This window comes from Amblyraja radiata, chromosome 28 (genome assembly GCF_010909765.2).
Source record: "Amblyraja radiata isolate CabotCenter1 chromosome 28, sAmbRad1.1.pri, whole genome shotgun sequence".
Classification (NCBI taxonomy): Eukaryota; Metazoa; Chordata; class Chondrichthyes; order Rajiformes; family Rajidae; genus Amblyraja; species Amblyraja radiata.
In genome coordinates, this window is record NC_045983.1 from 21,596,192 (window position 1) to 21,620,496 (window position 24,305).

The following is a 24,305-nucleotide window of genomic DNA, read 5'->3' on the forward strand; positions in this document are numbered from 1 at the left end:
TGCTCCAGGCCGAACCCGGGGACTGGGCCTGGGCTGGAGCCGAGGCTGGAGCTGGAGTGAGGGCCGAGCCCGGGGCTTGGGATGGGGCCGTGACTAGGGCCGAGCAAGAAGCTGCTGCTGGAACCAAGGATGAGCCGGCGTCCGGGGACAGGGACGAGCACGGAGATGAAATCATGGCCTGGACTGGAGACCAGGCAGTGGCCGAGCTGACGGCTGGAGTCTACAGCCAGGGCCGGGCCGAGTACGAGAATCAGGCGAGTTCCAGACCATGGCACTGCTCTACGACCTGGGTAGGTGCTGGGGCAGGGAATGGGGCTGAGGGAAGGAGGATGAGGGAAATGAGAAGGAGGAAGTCGGGGTGGGGAGTGGGGTGGTAGAGGGAGATGGGGTGGGGGGGGTGGAGGAGGGAGATGGGGAGGGGTGGAGCAGGGAGATGTGGGGAGTGGGGTGGAGAGGGGAAAGATACTGGGGAGGTGAGGAGGGAGAGTGGGAGATTGAGGGAAGGAAGGGATAGGGAGGGTAGTTGCCACGTCTACACTCCCTCTCTCGCCCCCTCCCTCCCCCTCTCTGCCCCTTCCCTATCTACCCTCACTCCCACCCTCTCTACCCCCCTCACACTACCCCCTCCCTCCCTCACCCTCTCTACCCTCGCCGCCCCACTCTACCCTCTCCCTCTACGCCCATTCATCTCTCTCTACCACCTTCCATCTCTGCCCCTCTCCTCCACTCCCCTCCCCGTCTCTCCCTCCCTCTCGGCCCCTCCTCCCTCTCTGCCCCTCCTCCGTCTATTCCCCCTCCTCCCTCTATTCCCCCACCCCTCTCTACCCCCCCTCCCTCTCTATCCCCCTCCCTCTCTAGGGATTGAAGAGGGAGGGTGAAGAGTAGGAGGAGGGAGTGCTGGGGGATGAGGAGAAATGAGCCGCACCTGCGCAGTTGGCGGCTGTGTTGTGTTGGGGGAACGGGTGAGTGGTGCGATCTTGCGTTGGGGGAGCAGACCCAACGGGTCTGCACTTGGTCTAGTATTTACTAAAATTACCTACATATTTAAAACACAAAAGAAACCACCTTTCTTTCATTCCCTGCACACAAACATCTTCCCCATCCCTTTCTTATAAAATTAATTTTGTAGTAGATCCTGAAACCTGTTAACCTGATGCAGAATGCAAGAATACATTTCTTAGCATGAGTGATAGAGAATTTAAGCAAGGTTCACCTGTCCCTGGAGTCTAGCAGAGCAGTGTAATTGCAGATATTGTATCCAATATCATTAAGTAAATTCAGTGCTTTAACATTTGACTCAGAACACATGGAAGTTGACACTGAAGTCGGCATTGAAAATATCTAATTGTCTGCTACAATAATAAAGCATGCTACAATAGTCCTGGTACCTGTTCTGAACTGGACATTTGTGTATTTCATTAGCATCCACATACATTCTTCCAGTTTAAAAAAAAAAGCTAGATTAAGAAAACATAGTAAATTAAGCAAATAAGAATCATTAAGCTGCTTTGTTTCATGACTAGCGAGTTTACAAGGCGATGCACAATTGAATTCACTTTAATCTGTAAGATTGTTTTCATATACTACAAAAAAAACTAAATTTCTTCACTAGGAGTTGATCATGCTTGACGTAAACAAGATTGCCCTGAAATTGGATAGTGTGATTAAAAATCAAGGTTTTCATGTTCAAACCTCAAAAATATAGTCAGTATCAGAGTTTGCGAAATCTCAAGCAATGCTGTGGTTATAATATGCACAAGAGCATGTTAGATGTCTGGTGCATAAGATGGCATCAAATTAAGTCATCCATCATGCGATATACATTTTCAGCCTTGCCAGCTCAAATTCAATCATGCTTCTCTTGCTTTTTAGAGACAGATGTCCATGTACAGTCAAGTATAGCTTCTGAGTGCTCAATGCATCAGAACAGCGAGATTTAGAGGTCTATCCCTGTACCTGAAACTTAGAATTCTGCAGTTTGGAGGTTGGTTGAGTATTCAGGTTGCCGTTCATTAACGCAGTAACTTTGGATGAGATGCACAGGCAATTATTACCTCTTCACTACAAGTTTCTCTAGCATCCCACTTGTGCTGGACAGGAGATAGAGGGAGGTTAGCATGGCTAGACAACATTCAGACACGGGCTGGCAGGTAATATGTGTTACTAGCATCGTAAATGTTCTAAGCAATTACCATTTACAATGAGAAAAAGTCTTCCCACTGATCCTTGAGATTTCATGACAATATAATTGAAAATTCTCCCACTATCCACACTGGCTGGAGGTTACCTCTGACTAGGAACTCAACAGTACTAGCCACATCAATACAATAAATACAAGAGCAGATAAGAAGTTGGTTTCTAACAGTGAGTCATTCATGTCCTGACACTCCAAAGCCTTTCCATCATTTACAAGTAGTGTGAAAACCACCGGGTGGCGCCAGCAATTTACTGCCTTACCAACAGTCTCAAGTCAAGTCAACTTTATTTGTCACATACACATACAAGATGTACAGTAAATGAAAGTGGCAATGCCTGCGGGATTGTGCAAAACAATAGAACTGCCTGTTCCTTCTTTCTTTTGTTGTTTGCTTGTCTGTTAAATGTATGTTTTTAGTTCTCTTTAGGTTGTTTTATGTGGGGGGGGGGTTGCGGGCCACTTTTTCTAATCTCTTACCTCGACGGAGATGCAATTTTTTTCGGTATCGTATCTCCGTCCGCACTGCAGCCCCTGTCCCACTTTCACGACCTCTGCCGAGTTTGTCCTTGACTCATTCTCGCAGCATGGTCGTCACGAGGTCGTAGGTAGGTTGTAGGAGGTCGTAGGTGGGTCGTAGGTAATCGTGTCATCAAGTAGGTTGGGGCGTTTTTTCTAGCATGATGAAAAATGTCCACGAGTAAAAAAGGTTGTGAATTAGGTCGTGAAAGTGGGACAGGGGCTTAACATCGAGGAGTTGGCGGCCTTTGCTGGAGACCGACTTCGAGAGCTCCACCACGGGTGCCTGCGGACAACATCATGGAGCCCACGATCCCTTTGCCAGGGATTGACCTCTGAGCTGTACCGCGGGAGCCTGCTGGCTTTAACCTCGTGGAGCTCGCGGTCTTCTAGTCAGAGACCGACTTCGGGAAATCCAAGCCACAGGAGCTACGAGATGATTTTTCAAGACTTTAAGGTTGGGTTCCAAAATGTCAGAAACTAAGTAAACATTTGTAAAGAATTCAAATTATATATAGGTTCATTGCATTCGAATAGTTATGGCAATACTGTAGCGTGCATTGAAGTATTGTAGCTGAGTTTATTAAAAGGATTGAAGATTTTTGTGGGAAATAGCTTTATGGTACGATGTTTGAATGAAGTAGATCTGGTTTTGCCGGACAAAGTCTAAAAATTGAGATTACTTTTTATATATAGGCTGTGGGCCGAGGAGCTTTATTCTGCAGTTTTGTGACCCAAGTCACCAAACTACATGAAATTTTCACATATTGTGTAAAAGAATTTATATAAATCACCCCTGAAACTCGATATGAAGAAGACTTGCACATTTTTTTATTAAATTAGAGAAAAAAACGGTACAATTCGAGAATTTTTAGTCCAATCAAAGCACGTTTAACATTGAATTGTCTCCCATTTGGCCAATCACGCGCTTTGCTTCAGGCTAGCACACAAAATGGCTAAGGGGGCTTCACAGATGCCTGTTTTACTGGAGATTCCGATTTGTTGTTCTGTGGATTAAATGTCGTGGAAACTTGCAGCAGGTAATTGTATTTAGTGGGAAAAGCATTAAAAAGGCTGAAGAAAGTGCTGCGAAGTGGATTAAAGTGCAAGAAAGCCTTGAAAGCAAAGTCCCTGCTGAGGTCCTGGAACACAAAGATTTAGACAGCCAGGGACCAACTCTAACTAAAAGGTAAGATCTAAAGTCTGAATTTATGAAAATCTATCTGTATGGAGTTTAATTAATTTAATTGCACCATTTTATAATGTGAATAAATTCATTCATTCATTCACTTATTTCATTCATAAATTCAGACTTTAGATTTTACCATTTCTGTAGTTGATCAATATCCCACTATTTACAAATGGCAGTCTTCCACAGTTCATAACTCCATAAATGTTGGTGTCATCTGCAAACATATGAACCAACTCATGTCCAAGGTATATATATCTATCTCTATACCTATAGAAGTCTCATCTTGTATGTGCGTGTGTACTTGTGTGTATATGTATCTTTCTACGCTAGCGCAGAAATTTTCAGATTATTAATCACATTAACCCCGTCGACAAAATAAATTGCTTCACTTCACATTTCATGCTATATTTCACAAGTTTTAGCGTTTTAAAAATAGACACACTCAAGTTTTTAAACGGCAAACATCCTTCAACGCGCTTCGAGTGATGTCACAAAGGGGGTTGAGCGGCTACCAAGGGGGAGTGGGCGGCCACCAGCTTCCAGTGGCGTCAGGGGGAGGGCCACATTTAAATGAACGTTCCGCTTTTTCCCACCCGGGCTTCTACCCGCGACGCCCCAGCTGGGGTTATGTAAGGTTGTACAATATGCCTCGAAAGTAATACGGCCAACTCTCAACATCGTGGTAAGGGAATTCAATCCCACTTACAGACCAGCCATGGCATTTACATCCTCCTCATCGCCCCTCCCTCCCACAGCGCACCCTCCTCACCACCCATCCCACCCACAGCGTGGTCACCGCCCCTTTCAGTGACGTCAGGGGGAGGGCCGCATTTCAAAAACACCTTCACCGCTTCTCCAACGGTCGAGTCAACATCCACTTCTGAATTGTTTGAGGTCGAGTGAATATCGACTGAACTGAAGTCTACTGTTGTCGCAGTGGGATCTGAACATAGATCTTGATTGGTTTCCACGACTTTGGATTAATAATTAGGTAATATGGATGATGTTATTCAGGTTGTGCCAAATCTACACAGAGGGTGGTGGGTGTATGGAACAAGCTGCCAAAGGAGGTAGTTGAGGCTGGGACTATTGCATTGTTTAAGAAACAGTTGGACAGGTACATGGATAGGACAGGTTTGAAGGGTTATGGACCAAGCGCAGGCAAGTGGGACTAGGGTAGCTGGGACATTGTTGGCTGGTGTGGGCGAGTTGGTCCGAAGGGCCTGTTTCCACACTGTATTAATTTATGACTCTACTGTATGTCAAGCCTGATTTGCTGGTGCCCTTTCAGCTTTTTTGGTCTATGTTCTCACTCTCTAATTGCTCCAGTTCACTCACTGGCTAGAAAACCAAATAGGCGACAGAATGGTACAGCAAGTTGAGCTGCTGCCTCTCAGCGCCAGAGACCAGGTTCAATCCTGACCTCAGTGGGGAGTTTGCGCGTTCTCCCTGTGACAGCATAAGTTTACTTCCACATCCCAAAGACATGCAGGCCTGTATATAATTGGCCTCTATAAATGTCCTCGAGTGTGTAGGAAGTAAAGTAGGATAACAACTAGTGTGAATAGGTGATCGATGGTCAGCATGAACTCGATGAGCCTAAAGGGGCTGTCCCACTGCGGCGACCTAATTGGCGAATTTAGAAGACTTTGCTCTCGACTCCTACTTGCAGCATGGTCGACACGAGGTCCTAGGAGGTCTTTGTAACTCTCCTTCATGTTCGAGTAGTCCCCACGTATTCGAGGCCCCAGCTAGGTCACGCGTATTTTTCAACATGCTGAAAAATGCCCGCGTGTAAAAGAAGGTCGCCATGGAAAAAATGTTTTTTTTTTACTCGTAGGTTTAGTCGAAGTAGGTCGTAGTAGGTCAACATGTTATTCGTAGGTAATCGAGGGTAGTCGAAGGTAATCGAAGGTAGTCGAAGGTAGTCATGTCTTCAACATACTCGAAGAGAGGTCGAAGGAGATCAAAGGAGGTCATCTTCACTCTCCACTATTCGGTGTCCAATTTTCCCTAAGCTAGTCGAAGCTAGTGTTCAACATAGTCGAGGGAGGTCTTCTACATAGTCGAAGAAGAAATTCAACATGACACTTTTTCAAACTCCCCTAAAATCTTCTAAGCTCATCAATTAGGTCGCTGCAGTGGGACAGCCCTTTAAGGACCTCTTTCCATGCTGTATTTCTAAAGAAAAACTTGCTTATGTCTTATTCCATTGGTCATGCCCGTTTTACCTTATCAGAGACATCCGACCCCTCCCACATCCTCCCTCCATCTTTATGAGCCTCTTTAATATCCTTTCAAGTACTTCAACATGAAATATTAGCTCTGTTTGTCTTTCCACAGATGAGAACAGACCTGCTGAGTATTTCAAAACATTTTATTTTTGTTTTAGATTTGCAGACTCGGCAGTTTTTAAAAATGTTAACAGACATGTGCCAATATCTGCAAGAAACGAAGATAATTGCCTCAGAATGGGATAAGAATCATTCCACGTTTTCCAGTTACAATTGGATAGGCAAAAGAAAAGTCATTTATCATCTCCCATCTACAAATTACAGCAAAATGATAACATGTTAAAATTAAAAGTGCTTAATATAATTGCATGGAACATTTGTAGAAAAGGTTTGACAGATTAATGGTACAAATAAAGATTAATGGGTCTGACCTAATAGGCATTATGATGCATGGTTGGATGGTTTCCAAGATTAGGAACTAAATGTTCCAAGATACTTGAGTTTCCAAATAACAGACAAAATGTGAGTGGTGATGCTGTTGGTAGCATGGAGGAGAGATTTGATTTAATAATGAAGAATGACACAAGGACAGAAATGAAAAATTACCTTGATCAAAATTCTACAAAAACGTGACTTAGAAGGTCGACAGTAATAGCAGAACTGGTATACAGGATGCTAATCAAGAAATGAGGAGCCTCTAGAAAAGTAATGTAGTAATCATGGAGGATTACAATCTTCATATGGATTGGACAATTACATTGGGTAAGAGATCAGAGAACACATTGAAGATAGTTACATATAAAATTATAAGTAACTGATAAAAGACAAATAAATCACCAAACGAAAACCCCCACCCTTGTTAAGGTCTTGTAAATTAGACTAGATTGATTGATAATCTCCAAGTAAAATATCAAAAGATAAAAAAATAAATCTTACTTTAAAGCTAGTGATATAAAATCTGAAACAGTACAGTATAACACAGAAAAATGACCTTCAGCCCTTGATGCCCGTGCTGATCATGAAATTTATTTAAATTACACATCTGCCGCACTTCCCTGTGTGTTCCCGTGCCATTCTTAATGCTTCTTAAATGTTGTTATTGTACAGTACCCTCGACAATGTTTGGTACAAAGACCCATAATTTCTTTATTTGCCTCTGTACTCCACAATTTGAGATTTGTAATAGAAAAAAAATCACATGTGATTAAAGTGCATTGTCAGATTTTAATAAAGGCCATTTGTATACATTTTGGTTTCACCATGTAGAAATTACAGCAGTGTTTATACACAGTCCCCCCCCCCCCCCCCCATTGCAGGGCACCATAATGTTTGGGACACAGCAATGTCATGTAAATTAAAGTAGTCATGTTTAGTATTTTGTTGCATATCCTTTGCATGCAATGACTGCTTGAAGTCTGCGATTCATGGACATAACCAGTTGCTGCTGGGTGTCTTCTCTGGTGATGTTCTGCCAGGCCTGTATTGCAGCCAACTTTAGCTTATGCTTGTTTTGGGGACTAGTCCCCTTCAGCTTTCTCTTCAGCATATAAAAGGCATGCTCAATTGGGTTCAGATAGAGCGATTGACTTGACCGCTCAAGAATTGGCCATTTTTTAGCTTTGAAAAATTCCTTTGTTGCTTTAGCAGTATTGTTTACGATCATTGTCTTGCTGTGGAATGAACCGCGGCCAATGAGTTTTGAGGCATTTATAGAAACATAGAAAATAGGTGCAGGAGTAGGCCATTCGGCCCTTCGAGCCTGCACCGCCATTCAATATGATCATGGCTGATCATCCAACTCAGTATCCTGTACCTGCCTTCTCTCCATACCCCCTGATCCCTTTAGCCACAAGGGCCACATCTAACTCCCTCTTAAATATAGCCAATGAACTGGCCTCAACTACCTTCTGCGGCAGAGAATTCCAGAGATTCACCACTCTCTGTGTGAAAAAAGTTTTCCTCATCTCGGTCCTAAAAGATTTCCCCCTTATCCTTAAACTGTGACCCCTTGTTCTGGACTTCCCCAACATCGGGAACAATCTTCCTGCATCTAGCCTGTCCAACCCCTTAAGAATTTTGTAAGTTTCTATAAGATCCCCACTCATTCTTCTAAATTCTAGCGAGTACAAACCGAGTCTATCCAGTCTTTCTTCATATGAAAGTCCTGACATCCCAGGAATCAGTCTGGTGAACCTTCTCTGTACTCCCTCTATGGCAAGAATGTCTTTCCTCAGATTAGGAGACCAAAACTGTACGCAATACTCCAGGTGTGGTCTCACCAAGACCCTGTACAACTGCAGTAGAACCTCCCTGCTCCTATACTCAAATCCTTTTGCTATGAATGCTAACATACCATTCGCCTTCTTCACTGCCTGCTGCACCTGCATGCCTACTTTTAATGACTGGTGTACCATGACACCCAGGTCTCGTTGCATCTCCCCCTTTCCTAATCGGCCACCATTCAGATAATAGTCTACTTTCCTGTTTTTGCCACCAAAGTGGATAACCTCACATTTATCCACATTATACTGCATCTACCATGCATTTGCCCACTCACCCAGCCTATCCAAGTCACCTTGCAGCCTCCCAGCATCCCCCTCACAGCTAACACTGCCCCCCAGCTTCGTGTCACCCGCAAACTTGGAGATGTTGCATTCAATTCCCTCGTCCAAATCAGTAATATATATCGTAAATAGCAGGGGTCTCAGAACTGAGCCTTGCGGTACCCCACTAGTCACTGCCCGCCATTGTGAAAAGGACCCGTTTACTCCTACTCTTTGCCTCCTGTCCGCCAGCCAGCTCTCTATCCACATCAATACTGAACCCCCAATACCGTGTGCTTTAAGTTTGTATACCAATCTCTTATGTGGGACCTTGTCGAAAGCCTTCTGAAAGTCCAGATATAACACATCCACTGGTTCTCCCTTATCCACTCTACTAGTTACATCCTCGAAAAATTCTATAAGATTCATCAGACATGATTTACCCTTCATAAACCCATGCTGGCTTTGTCCAATGATTTCACCACTTTCCAAATGTGCTGCTATCCCATCTTTAATTACTGGTTCTAGCAGTTTCCCCACTACCGACGTTAGACTAACTGGTCTGTAATTCCCCGTTTTCTCTCTCCCTCCCTTTTTAAAAAGTGGTGTTACATTAGCTACCCTCCAATCCTCAGGAACTACTCCAGAATCTAAAGAGTTTTGAAAAATTATCACAAATGCATCCACTGTTTCTGGGGCTACTTCCTTAAGTACTCTGGGATGCAGCCTATCTGGCCCTGGGGATTTATCGGCCTTTAATCCATTCAATTTGCCTAACACCACTTCCCGGCTAACCTGGATTTCACTCAGTTCCTCCATCTCATTTGACCCCCGGTCCCCTGCTATTTCCGGCAGATTTTTTATATGTTCCTTAGTGAAGACAGAAGAACCAAAGTAGTTATTCAATTGGTCTGCCTGTCCTTGTTCCCCATGATCAATTCACCCGTTTCTGACTGCAAGGGACCTACATTTGCTTTAACTAATCTTTTTCTCTTCACATATCTATAAAAGCTTTTGCAGTCAGTTTTTATGTTCCCTGCCAGTTTTCTTTCATAATCTATTTTCCCTTTCCTAATTAAGCCCTTTGTCCTCCTCTGCTGGTCTCTGAATTTCTCCCAGTCCTCTGGTAGGCTGCTTTTTCTGGCTAATTTGTACGCTTCATCTTTTGTTTTGATACTATCCCTGATTTCCCTTGTTATCCACCGATGCACTACCTTCCCTGATTTATTTTTTTGCCAAACTGGGATGAACAATTGTTGTAGTTCATCCATGCAGTCTTTAAATGCCTTCCATTGCATATCCACCGTCAACCCATTAAGAATCAATCGCCAGTCTATCTTGGCCAATTCACGTCTCATACCCTCAAAGTTACCTTTCTTTAAGTTCAGGACCCTTGTTTCTGAATTAACGATGTCACTCTCCATCCTAATGAAGAACTCAACCATATTATGGTCACTCTTGCCCAAGGGGCCACGCACAACAAGACTGCTAACTAACCCTTCCTCATTACTCAATACCCAGTCTAGAATAGCCTGCTCTCTCGTTGGTTCCTCTACATGTTGGTTTAGAAAACTATCCCGCATACATTCCAAGAAATCCTCTTCCTCAGCACCCTTGCCAATTTGATTCACCCAATCTATATGTAGATTGAAGTCACCCATTATAACTATTTTACCTTTGTTGCACGCATTTCTAATTTCCTGTTTGATGCCATCCCCAACTCCACTACAACTGTTAGGTGGCCTGTACATAACTCCCACTAGCGTTTTCTGCCCCTTAGTGTTTCGCAGCTCTACCCATATCGATTCCACATCCTCAAAGCTAATGTCCTTCCTTTCTATTGCGTTAATCTGCTCTCTAATCAGCAACGCTACCCCACCTCCTTTTCCTTTCTCTCTATCCCTCCTGAATATTGAATATCCCTGGATGTTCAGCTCCCAGCCTTGGTCACCCTGGATCCATGTCTCCGTGATCCCAACTATATCATAGTCATTAATAGCTATCTGCACATTCAACTCATCCACCTTATTACGAATGCTCCTTGCATTGAGACACAAAGCCTTCAGGCTTGTTTTTACAACACTCTTACCCCTTATACTATTATGCTGAAAAGTGGCCCTTTTTGATTTTTGCCCTGGATTTGCCGGCCTGCCACTTTTACTTTTCACCTTGCTACCTATTGCTTCTACCCTCATTTTACACCCCTCTGTCTCTACGCTCACACATTTAAGAAACCCTTTCCCTTTAACTCCATCCTCCACTATCCCATTCGACACCCCACCCCCCTTATTCAGTTTAAAACCACCCGTGTAGCAGTGACAAACCTGCCTGCCAGAATGCTGGTCCCACACCTGTTAAGATGCAATCCGTCCCTTTTGTACAGTTCCCCCTTACCCCAAAACAGATCCCAGTGATCTAAGAATCTAAATCCCTGCCCCGTGCACCAGTTCCTCAGCCACACATTCAGGTCCCGTATCTCCCTGTTCCTGCTCTCGCCAGCACGAGGAACTGGAAGCAAACCGGTGATAACAACCCTGGAGGTCCTGAACTTTCTTTGAACTTGAGCAGATAGGATGGGTCTATACACTTCAGAATTCTTTATGCTACTACCAGCAGCAGTTGTGTCGTCAATGAAGATAAGTGAGTCAGTACCTTCAGCAGCCATACATGCCCAGGCCATAACACCCTCACTACGGTGTTTCACAGATGAGGTGGTATGCTTTGGACCTGGGGCAGTTACTTCTCTCCTCAATACATTGCTCTTACCATCACTCTGATATACGTTAATCTTCATCCAATCTGTCCACAATACCCTTTTCAACGTAACTGTTGTTGCTCTTTTAAGTACTTCTTGGCAAACTGTAATCTGGTCATCCTATTTTTGAAGCTAACCAGTGGTTTGCATCTTGCAGTGTAGCCTCTGTATTACTGTTCATGAAATCTTCTGCGGACAGTGGTCATTGACAAATCCACACCTGACTCCTTAAGAGTGTTTCTGATCTGTCGGACAGGTGCTTGGGGATTTTTCTTTATTATAGAGAGAATTCTTCTGTCATCAGCTGTGGAGGTCTTCCTTGGAATGCCAGTCCCTTTGCGATTAGTAAGCTCACCAGTGCTCTCTTTCTTCTTAATGTTGTTCCAAACAATTGATTTTGGTACGCCTAAGGTTTGGCTGATGTCTCTAACAGTTTTATTCTTGTTTCTCAGTCTCATAATGGTTTCTTTGACTTTCAGTGGCACAACTTTGGTCCTCATGTTGATAAACAGCAATAAAAGTTTTCAAAGGTGATGGAAAGACTGGAGGAAAGACTAGGTGCTGAGAGCTCTCTTATACCTGCATTAAGGAGGAAATTAAACACACCTGAGCAATTACAAACGCCTGTGAAGCCATGTTCCCCAAACATTATGGTGCCCTGAAATAGGGGACTATGTATAAACACAGTTGTAATTTCTACATATGAAACCAAAAATGTATAAATATGGCCCTTAATAAAATCTGACAATGTGCACTTTAACCACATGTGATTTTTTTCAAATACAAATTTCAAATTGTGGAGTACAGAGGCAAATAAATAAATTAATGGTCTTTGTCCCAAATATTATGGAGGGCACTGTATATGCATACATCACTTTCCTTGGCACTGTGTTCTAGGCACCTCCCATTCCGTGTCTAAATAAACTTGCCTTTTAAATCTCTATTAAATTTTGCCATCTCACCTTAAAGCTATACCCTCTACTATTTGATATATCCACTGAGGGAGTAATTCTATGTACTTCCATCAGTTTACTACGCACCCTCCAATGCTCCACAGTCTGAAAACAAAGTCTTAAATTTATGTAAAGTTAATTGCACAGAAAAAAAGACAGGTTTATGAAAGAACTTAGCTTAAAAGGATAGTGGCCAGCATTCCAAGTAAACTCATTACTACTGAATTATTGAACAACTAAAAATGTTATGGGTTAACCGCACTTTTGGTCGTAAGAACATAACAAAGAGAAATAGAAGAAAGCTTTTCACCTGCTCCATTGTTCAATAATCATATCTAATCTTTACTTCATGGTCATTTTTTTGTACTAATCCCAATAAATATTGATATCCTGAAATGAAAAAACCTGTCTCTAGTTTCAAAATATTCCCTGACTGAGGAACCACAATGCATGTGGGTTGAAAATTCTATAGATTCATCGTCCTCACGGTGAAGACATTTCTTCTCATCTCAGTTCTATCCCTTAGTTTGACAGCCTGATCCTTGGGTCACAACATTCCTAGTTAGGGATATATCATCCCTGCAGAAATTTAATTGGCACCTAACATAATTTACAATAAACATCCCAAAGGGAAATAATAAAGCTCCATAAGTAAATTGGTTACCCTGTGACAAGCTAAATAGTTTGAAGGTAGTGTTAGCTGGAGTTACTATACTGCCAAAAAGAGTACTACGTCTGTGGATTGGGTGAAATTTGGAAACAAGCAAAGGATGTCAGTTTTGAGTGACCCCAAGCACCAAGCTGCATTTTACATTAATTTGCCATTCCACTTTCATTTTGTCCTCTGGCTTACTTACTTTGGCTTTCAAAGAAGCACATTGGAAAGTCACTCAAGAAATTATTATCCAACTGAGCATATTACCATCTACAAAGTGGTTTGCAGTCATTCATTGAGATTACACCAACAACACCTCCCATATCTAGGTATGTTGCAAAGCCTACCTGAAGCGTCTTTGAAAATCTGCCGCTGTGGGTGTGCGCGATTTTGGCGCCGTTTAGAGGGGGCGGGTTTAAAACGCGATTTTCTCTAGGCTGTTCAAATCGAAGATGTTCAGCCTAGTTAATTATTAACGAAAAATCGCTGGAAGACCCCGTCGCAAAAGCTATTATTAGGTTTAAAGGCCTTGAATAATAGTTATAGTAGTTTAAAAATCAATCTTTAAACCCGCGAGCGCCAGCAACCGCAGGGTCTCATAAAGAAAATTGCAGAAGTTAGGTTGTATATTTTTACATTCAAAAGGGCTTCTAAAGATCCTTTTATACAAAATTTAATATTGCGAGTAGCTCAATTTGGGCCCATTATATCGCGCAGTATTTTTCTCGGCATTTGAGGCACAAATCTACCGCAATGTGAACGTTCTAAACCAGCGCGTTCCACAGGGACCCACTGGAAAGCTGATTTAAATGGGCATTTATTTACAGCAATTGAACACTGAATTCCTTCCATTTGGCCTATAAATTAATGTAAATGAGATTTAAAAATCATGTTTTATTGTGAATTATTTGTGAATATTATTTGGACATTTAGGCTATTTAAAAATGTTAATCATTTATTAAGAAATGGATAGATGTTTAGATCTAGTAATTGAAGTCTGAAATTAGCTACAATTAGGTAACTAACTAATTATATGCTTTAATTTCAGGTCATCCAAGTAAGATTATTTTATATTTGTTTCAGAATGCTTCAATCTATGATAACTGAAAATTTCATTCAGTTTTCTTAATTTTTAAGAAAGTTATGGGCTTTTGACTGTTCACGATCACAACTTTTTTGTTATGTCCATAGAAAATCAATAGGGAACAAGATGCTCATTTCCGAGTATGAAAATGGCCATAACTTTTTAAATACTTGAGATATGAAAGTGAATTAGATGTCAAATTAAACTTATTTTTATGCTTTATCTGATGGGATAAATTACAGACTTGATTTTTAAAATCTCAAAATTTTGTAACATTGCTACCATATCTGCAAAGGATAAAAGCACACCACAAAGGATATAAGCAACAGATGCATGGGAACACCACCACCTGCAGGTTCCCTTACAAGTCACACATCTTCTTGATTCTACCAGAATAACTTTTTACTTCCACGGATCAACTCTTTCTCTGTGACTTTACAAATTATTCTCCATCATTTAAGTAATTTCTTCTTGAGCACCTAAATGGAACCTCCTCCCAACACAACGACAGGCATTGTATTCCAGATTCTGATCCCCGAGGCACATCACTAGGCACAGGCTCCCAATCCGAAAAACATCGCTCTTTGCTTCCTCCAACAACACCAATTCTCTATCCAGTCAGCTAGCTCTCCCAGGATCCCATGTGACTGAACCTTCTAGAGCAGCCTATCATGCAGAAACTTATCAAATGCCTTGTTGAAGTCCACGTAAATAAATCTACAGCATAAATCTACATCAACCTTACTTTGGTTACTTCTTCAAAAAAGTTAATTGGATTCATAAGACATGATCTCCCATGCACAAAACCATGTTGAATATCTCTAATCAGCCCTTCTAACCAAATGCATATATATCTTATCCCTCGGTACCCTTTCCAGCAATTTGCCTACCACAGATTAGCCTATAGTTCCCAGATTTTTTCTTGCAGCCTTTCTTAAATAGAAATGCAACATTAGTCACCCTCCCGTCTTCTGGCACCTCACCCATGTCTAACGATGACTCATATACATCGGGCAAGACGCCTTCAATTTCTTCTCTAGCTTCCCAGTGTCCTCGGATATATCTGATCAGGCCCGAGAGATGTAGCTATCTTAATATGCCTTGGGGCATTCAGCATCTCTGCAACAGACATTTCCATTAACTGTCCCAGGTTATTCAGTCTTCATATATTTCTCCATAGTAAAGACACATTGATGCCCATTCCCGTGTCCTGTAGCTTCACACAGAGAAGACTGTTTTGGTTAATAAAAGGGAACTGCAGATGCTGGCTTATAGCAAAGATCGACAGATTCAGCAGGTCAAGCAGCATAGATGGATCCCTCACACTCGTCTCTTCCATGTCCCAGAGTTCTGGTCTTGCCCCCTCTTCCCCCAGATGCTCAAGGGCAGAGTTTGTCTATCTTTCGGAATCCCAGCAGTCCTCCCAGATGAGATAGAGATTTACATGCCCCTCCTCTAACCTCATCTACTGCATCCGGTGTTTCGTATGTGGACTCCCATACATCAACGAGACCAAGTGTAGACTCAGCAACCGTTTTGCTGATCACTTGTGCCCGGTCCACAAATACCTACTGGATCTCCCAGTTGCTAACAACTTCAACTCCCCTTCCCATACTGACCTTCCTGTCCTTGGCTTCCTCCATTGTCATCGTGAATTCACACACAAACTGGTGGAACGTCAACTCATATTCCATTTGGGCAGCTTACAACCCAACGGTATGAACATTAAATTCTCCAATTTTAGGTAACTTCTAAAAACAATCCCTACCCCCACCCCTCCACTAAAAGTCCGTTAACTAGCTTCAGTCTTCACTCCCCCTACTGCACTCAGTCTGAAGAAGGGTTCTGACCCAAAACGTCACCTAATATTTTCTCCAGTAATTACATTTTAAAGTGTTTAAAACTTTCTAAAAGATCATTGTGATGAGCAACAGAATAAACCTTTCCTTATTCTTATCTTGCCTCATTCATTAAAAAAGTTAACTTCAATAGAAACAAGTTTGCAACAAATCTGGTCAGCAATGTATAAGCTTCTGCAACTCTTCTGTCAATGTTGTGACCAATAGTGAGGAAAATGCAATAGAAATTCACGCTAAAACACGATACATGGCAAATCCACATATTTGCAGAAATTTTTCTCACCCGTCGAAGACTCCTTGTTTTCTATTCATCTCCACTGTGGCTGTGGAATGTTTTCCTCCATTCACAATTTCTGATGTCAATTGCCAGGTTTCGGGTTTTTTAGGCCACATGTTTTTCAGGTTCACTCCTTTTTTGGCTTTCACCCTGCAATATATTAAATGAAGAATTCAGTTGTACAAAGACAATGGAACTCTTAACATGTGCACACCACTGCAAGGTTCGTGAAATGCCCAAAGACATCACTGATTCTGAATATGTCAAAATGGCGCCTATTCGTACAATAATCTTGAATAAATCCATTTTACAAATCTCTCTGATCAACCCAAGCCAGAATATTCAATCAATGCATCAATTCAAATGCAGCTGTAATAAACACAGAAATCAAGAATATTTTCATTGTTACTATTGAGCAAGTAGTATGAGAAAGTGGTATAATCAATCACAATCACAATAATACTTTATTTGCCAAGTATATTTTGCCACTTTCGAGGAATTTCATTGCCAAGTCGGTCATACAAAATCGGCGAAAAAAAGTTAAAATCTCTTCCCTTCTATGCTCTCCCGTGGTCAGGGGCCTCAAGACTTCCGTTGACGGGACAATCTTGACTCCCGTAGCTAGCGGTCGGGCCCTCCGCATCGGGGTGATCAGCTCCCGCATCGGGGGGGATGTCAGCTCCCCCGCGCCGGCGATCAGACTGGTTGGGGCTGGTCAAGACTCTGCTTCATTGGAGCTCCCGACTAGCCTCTCCGGAGACTGTGATCCCTTGATGGTAAGTCCGCAGGCTGCGGTTGGAACGATCCCAAGCAAGGGATCGGCTCCGATGTTAAGTCCGCGCCCCGCAGTGGTGCACAAAGTAAGTCCAAGGAGGCCTCCAGCTCCATCGATGGTAGGCCGCAGATCAGCCGTAGATGCGACCCGGAAAACAATCGCATTTCCAGCAAAGGTAAGAAACTGAAAAAAAGTTTTCCCCGACCCCCTCCCCCCACATAAAACAAATCGGAGAACATTTACACAAACTTTTAACACACACTAAACATTTTTAAAAGACGAAAAAACTGCGGCACCCCTGGTGGTTGTACAAACTTAACAAACATGATGAGCCTTGAAAACATTTCAAATGTTTCAGTCTGAGAATGGTCCCAACCCAAAACATCACCTAACAACATTTCTCCAGAGATGTTACTCCAGCACTTTGTTTCCCTCCCCCCCCCCCCCCCCCCCCCCCCCCGTAAACCAGCATCTGCAGTTCCTTGTTTCTTTAAAAATTTCAAACCACTTGACAAGTGTCTGAGTAAACCAATTCTAAATCTAGAAATGCAGATTAGGAACTCCAGTGCATGATTTATCTTGAGGTGTCCTAAACCAGCACATGGGTATTAAACCAAGTTTTCCCAGAAGAGCCGAATGGAAGACAAATTATCATACAAGGAATGCCAGAAATACCTTGTTGAAGTCAGGCAAAATGACTTGCAAATGGTTGATATCATATTTCACTTAAGGAGAAAAGTTTTACATTTGCATTGCACTGGAGAGAAGTAACATGGTGCATCTTTATTTCTAGCCACTATTGGGGACATCCAGTGTCAAAGAGCAAATGAAGCAGGAATTCAGACATAACACCGTTTTTATCAAAATTTATTGTCCAAATCCAAACTATTCCATCTTTCCATCTCAGCAGAATTTTCAAGGAATCAGTTTAAACTCCTAGAAACTGAACAATCACAGGAAAACTTTATTCAGGGAAATGGTTAATTTTCCTTGAGCAGCATTTTAAAATTCATTTTACTGTCTATGTACACTTGAAAACATATTGTGCTCTTAAATTGATGCTGATCTGCAGTGAAAATATTCCCATAGTAGGATATTGTTTGATGCAGTGTTTCCTTGCTCAAGCTTACTCGTAAATATCATAGGTTTTGAAAGTGTGTTGCAGGGGTCCAAGGGAGCTTCTACTCTGCACCCTGGTGACATTGACACATGTAAATAGAAGAAGACAGAAGAGGGAACAAAGGGCAAAAATATTTGAACTATGTGTTTCAAATTGAAGGAGCAACCCATTCCAGGTGTTGGATATTCAAAAACGTTTGTTGGAAATACCCAGCAAGTCAGGCAGCATCTGTGAAAAGAGAAATATAGTGAGCATTGGTTTTCTGACCATTCTTTAGAACTGGAGAACTCAAATAAAAAATGCAAATGGTTTGAGTTTTTTAAAGAAGTACCAAAAAGGTCGATGAGGGCAGAGGTGTAGATGTGGTATATATGGACTTCAGTATGGCATTCGACAAGGTTCTGCATTGTTGGCTGCTCTGGAAGGTTAGATCACATGGGATCCAAGGAGAGATAGCTAAATGGATAGAAAATTGGCTTCATGGAAGGAAGCAGGTGGTGGAAGGTTGCTTCTTGGACTGGAGGCCTGTGATGGGTGGTGTGTCACAGGGTTTGGTGCTGGGCCCGTTACTGTTTATCATCGATATCAATGATTTGAATGAGAACATACAAGGCAAGATTAGTAATTTTGTTGATGATATAAAAGTGGGTGGTTTTGCAAATAGTAAAGTTGGTTGTGAAAAGTTGCTGCAGGATCTTGATCGATTGGCCAGGTGGGCTGAGGAATGGTTGATGGAATTTAATAGAGAGAAATGTGAGGTGTTGCAATTTGGGAAGTCTAACATAGGCAGGACCCACACAGTGAATGGTAAGGCTCTGGTTTGTAGAACAGAGGGATCTAGGAGTACAAAATTATGAGAGGAGTAGATCGGAAAATGCACAGAGTCTCTTGCCCAGAGTAGGGGAATCGAGGACTAGAGGACATAGGTGCAAGGTGAAGGGGAAAAGATTGAATAGGAATCAGAGGGGTGACTTTTTCACACAAAGGGTGGTGGGTGTACAAAACAAGCTGCCAGAGGAGGTATTTGAGGCTAGGACTATCCCATCGTTTAAGAAACAGTTAGACAGGTACATGGATAGACAGGTTTGGAGGGATATGGACCAAGCATAGGCAAAGTGCGATTAGTGTAGCTGAGAATTGTTGGCCGGTGTGGGCAAGTTGGGTCGAAGGGCCTGTTTCCATACTGTATCACTCTATGACTATAAGTGCAGCTGCATGGTTCTTTGAAGGTGGAGTCGCAGGTAGATAGGGTAGTCAAAAAGGCTTTTGGCAAATTGGCCTTCATCAGTCAGAGTATTGTGTATAAAATTTGGGAGGTCATGTTGCAGTTCTACAAGACGTTGGTGAGTATTGTGTTCAGTTCTGGGCACCATGTTATAGGAAAGATGTTGTCAAACCGGAAAGGGTACCTAGAAGGTTTATGAGGATGTTGCCAGGACTAGAGGATCTGAGCTATAAGAGAGGTTGAATAGGCTGGAACTCTATTCCTTGGAGCACAGGAGGATGAGGGGTGATCTTACAGAGGTGTATAAAATTATGAGAGGAATAGATTGGGTAGATGCACAGTCTCTTGCACAGGGTAGGTGAATCAAGGACCAGAGGACATAGGTTTAACGTGAATGGGAAAAGATTTAAAAGGTATCTGAGGAGTTACTTTTTCACACAAAGGGTGATGGGTGTATGGAACAATCTGCCAGAGAAGATAGTTGAGGCTGGGACTATCCCAACGTTTAAGAAACAGTTAGACAAGTACATAAGTAGATCAGGTTTGGAGGGATATGGACCAAACACAGACAGGTGCGACTAGTGTAGCTGGGACATGTTGGCTGCTGTGGGCAAGTTGGCAGATGGGCTAGTTTCCACACTGTATCACCTTATGAGGTATAGTTATCTGATAATGTTGAATTCACTGTTGATTTCTGAGGTGTATAATGTGCTTGGTTGTAAAATGAGTTGCTGTTCTTTAAACTTATATTGGGCCTCATTGGAACAAGAGGCCAAAGGCAGGAAGATCAAAATGGAAGCAAGATGAAGAATTAAAGTGATAGGCCACTAGAGGTATCACCACTACCTTCTGAATGAAGGTGGTCTGCAGTTAACTATTCCTCATTTGTTCCACCAATATATAAGAGACCAGTGCTTGACAATGCATTTTCCATTCAAGATTAGATTATTAATACAATTAATTATTCATCATAGCTATATGTGCAATACTGTTTTAAAACACAAATTCATTTAACTTGTGAAACTTTTGGAAAGGAAAGAGTTATCACATGGTTTTTAACATGATTAATAACTAAACTGTAAGCTATTGTTGAAGGTGATGACAATTAACTGAACCTAGTCTGTAACTACTCTAACAATAGGTCAAAGCATTTGTTACCATAAAGAGGTATGTTCAGTACTGCTCAAAACATTCCTACTGTGAAATCATAATTCATCATTGATATACAACAATCTATTTGGAAGAAATGTTGGTTACAATTTAGTAACTAACTTTAGCCATTTTCAATTGCAAAAAAATGAGCCCCCTTTTTCTACACTGTCTTTCAAAAAATAAAAATAATCTTAAAATTAACTTTTACTTCAAAATAGACAAGACCTAAAAATAAATGTCAGAGTTAAATCCTTTTATGTCTAATAGTAAATTAATTGTTCTTGAAGGGCAATATGAATTGCAAATCCCTTTCAAAGAATACTAAGAATACATTCTTGGAAAAAACATGTCAATATTAAAATGTAAATTAGCTTACTGGCATGTGATTATTAGGGGAGAATTTAAAGTCAAACACTTTAGAGTGGGAGGTATAATAAATTCTACTAAACTGACATGTCACTGATTCTGCTGAGGTTGAAGATACTGACAAAGAAAACTTTGACAATTTAATAGAAGACAACTCAGTAAGTACCGATAAGTAAGTGGGGGGTGAATGCAGTCTGTAAGACAAGGATTTATTCTCTGACAGCAGACAAGAGAAATAGCAGCGGCATACTGCACAACTGATAAGCACAGAAAGCACTCAATAACATAAGCAAAAAAACCACCTCTATGTTTTAATTTACACAATAGTAATATGTGTAGGAAGGAACTGAAGATGCTGGTTTACACCGAAGATGGACACAAAATGCTGGAGTAACTCAGTGGGCCAGGTAGCATCTCTGGATAGAAGGAATGGGTGACATTTTGGGTCTGGACACTTCTTCAGATTGAAGAAGGGTCTCGACCCAAAACGTCACCCTTCCTTCTAACAATAGTAATATGCTTTGCAGATCAAACTAACCATTTTTCTAGAAGATAATTAAAATTCTGAAATAAAGTTATAGTCTCTTGGATAATTATTATTCTCTGATATGTTCATATGCTATTTACTTCAATCACAGCTTGATCACATCTAATGATTTATGATCAACTTTGTTAGCCTACCTTTTGAGCAATGACGTATTGGTGCTGTACAGTTGCATCTTGGGTTCTGCCTCTTTCTAAGTGGATATTTATGTTGTTAAATGTATGTCTTTATTTTTATTTTTTAGCTGTGTATATGTGGGTGGTGGTGGGGGGGGGGGCTGTGGGGGAAACCGTTTAAATCTCTTCCCTGTGCGGGGACCCGACTATTCCCTGTCGGGTCTCGGATGTCGTTGGGCCTAACATCGTGGAGCCGGTGGCGACCTCCGGCCGGGACTAACCTGGGGGCTCCAGTTGCAGAGCCTGCGGAACTGACATCGCGGAGCTGGCCAACTTCGGAGCGGGAAGAGCTGTGGTGGCGTGCGGCTGCGACCCGACTTTGGAGTTCGGAGGCACCGGCCGCAGACCCGGTGGACAGGAACATCGGGAGCTCCAAGTCCCTGGTGGGAGGCCGCTTTTCCGAGCTCCGCAACGGCGACTTCTCCCGCTGGAATCGCGGTTTTAAGGACATGGAGCCGGGGCCTAACATCGACCGGCGTGGCTTAAACGGCCTCAGGACTTACCATCGCCCGCCGGGGGCTTTAACATCGGAGCCCCAGTTCGTCTCGACACTGCAGTTGGACTGCTGGACCACGGGAGAAGGAACAAAGGGAAGAGATAAAGACTTTGCCTTCCATCACAGTGAGGAGACTCACTGTGTTGGAGACTCACTGTGATGGATGTTTATGTAAACTGTGTTAAGTGTGGGCCTTGTTTTGTAATGTAAAAAACTGTAGAAATGATATTTCATTCAAACCTAGGTTTGAATGACAATAAATGCATTCTATTCTATTTGTGAACAAGCACTGATATCTTAGAACAAACCAACAATAACCCAAATAATGGAACCACTGCTTAAAAAGTCCCAGTGGTTTATCTGATCGGGTGTGCCTTCTGTTTCTGGTATATGGCACCTTGTATATGGATTGTTGATTTTCATAAGACAATAGGGCACAGTAAATATAAAATAAAATGGCAGTCAAACAATCAGCATAATTACAGATATAGTGAACAAACATTGCAATGGAATACATATAACAAGTGCTGTTTTTATCCCAAGTTTTAAACTGCTATACTGCCTGCTTTACTATCCAGAAATATAATTTGGTTAAAGACTACTCTTATTATATCATATACAAATTCCCATAGCACAATTAGCGCTAATTATACATTTACAATATCACAATAAACAGAAACAAGTCACTTGTCATATCAAACATGTTCAGGTCTTTTTTACCATGCAAGTCACCAGATTTTACTTCCCATGTTTAATATTGCTCATGCTCAAATAAGAATCAAATTTATTTTATAAGTACCTACACATTAAATAATAGTAAAGAATTGCAGGTTTCAAACCTACCATAGGATTTTTCAAACTTTGATTTTTTTTGCATCATCTTAAATTCATGTCCTTGTACTGTCATTTCACCGGTACAGAAATACTATAAGCCTTTGTCCTAATTTTCATAACAATTACACTTAAAACTATTAGGTTCCTTAACTTTCTCAGGTCTGACAAAGTTAAACTGCTCAAGCATCGACACAACAATTATTGTGGTTCCCAAATAACCTAATGAGTGCATGGAGAGCAGTGATCAGAATGCTTTATATGCTACTCTATAATGGGTTGCCTAAATCTGCACTTGATTATTATAACTGCAGCCTCACCAATTCTGCAAGGAATGTTATCTCCTTGCTCGAGTTTAAAATACATGTTGTTTGCCTTTTAAAAAATGTCTTCACCAGTGAGGCTTTCTTTTTCTTCTTTGAGCTACAACGTTTATTAAGTTTCTCCACTGACACCAGCAATCTTAACAGTTACGAGAGGCATAGTTCAATCACATATTAGTTTTCTTTCATGCAATTAAAAATTATCTCCAGACTAATACGCAATGACAATTTTTGGGTTGTTTCACATCACTCCGGAAATTGAGTTGAGTGTGCATCAGCCTCATGCACTGGCTTGATCTCCACTGGTCATTCACAAGCCAACCAAGATTATTATGCACTTTTGGACTTGTATTCAGCACATACGTTAGGTCTTTCAAACACATATTCCTCCCATAATCACTACAGTACACCAAGGTACAAGTTGCATGGTGATTGGAAAACTGTGGTGCTGGGTATCTTACTCGTGCCTCATTGATGTGGAAAGGCTTTGAGACATAAGAAGAGGGTGATAGAATACTCACAATTTACATTAATTCATGCAGGCACTAACACCACTCGTAGTATTCTCAAGTGTGATAAATCCACAGTTGAGTAGATACCTGACTGTTGAATGGCTCAATGACTGCTATGTTGAGCACTGCTGATTAAAAGGCACATAACAAGAGGTGGCATGTCACCTGCTACTTGCAAAAGGTGGTAGCTTAGAATTTAAGATAATTACATTCAAAGTATCAAAGATCAGAGAATTCAAAAGCTAGGAGATGAGGGAAATTCCAGGAAATTAGAGGGGGATTAAAGAAATTCTTTCTTCAAGAAAATGCAGGATTGCTTTAAGAAAATAACAAAACAATGAGAGTTAAAAAAACAATCAAATGTTGGGAAAAGGATAACTCTATATGTGAACAAGTATTTTTTAAATTAGAATGGTAATCGGAAAATAACCCAAACGTTTCTTGTAGTATTTTTGAACTGTCAAGTATTACTCAGCAGGGAATACCAAAGATAGACACAAAATGCTGGGGTAATTCAGTG

General features: G+C 41.7%; 1 protein-coding gene across 1 annotated transcript in view; it reads right to left on the reverse strand.

Annotated features, from left to right (window-relative positions):
- The window catches only part of tmem132e (transmembrane protein 132E), a 185,712-nt gene that overhangs the window by 86,026 nt on the left and 75,381 nt on the right, over positions 1–24,305 (reverse strand). The window contains exon 3 of the mRNA XM_033046046.1: positions 16,272–16,415. Coding sequence (XP_032901937.1) covers positions 16,272–16,415 — 144 coding nt within the window. The remainder of the gene's footprint in view (positions 1–16,271; positions 16,416–24,305) is intronic.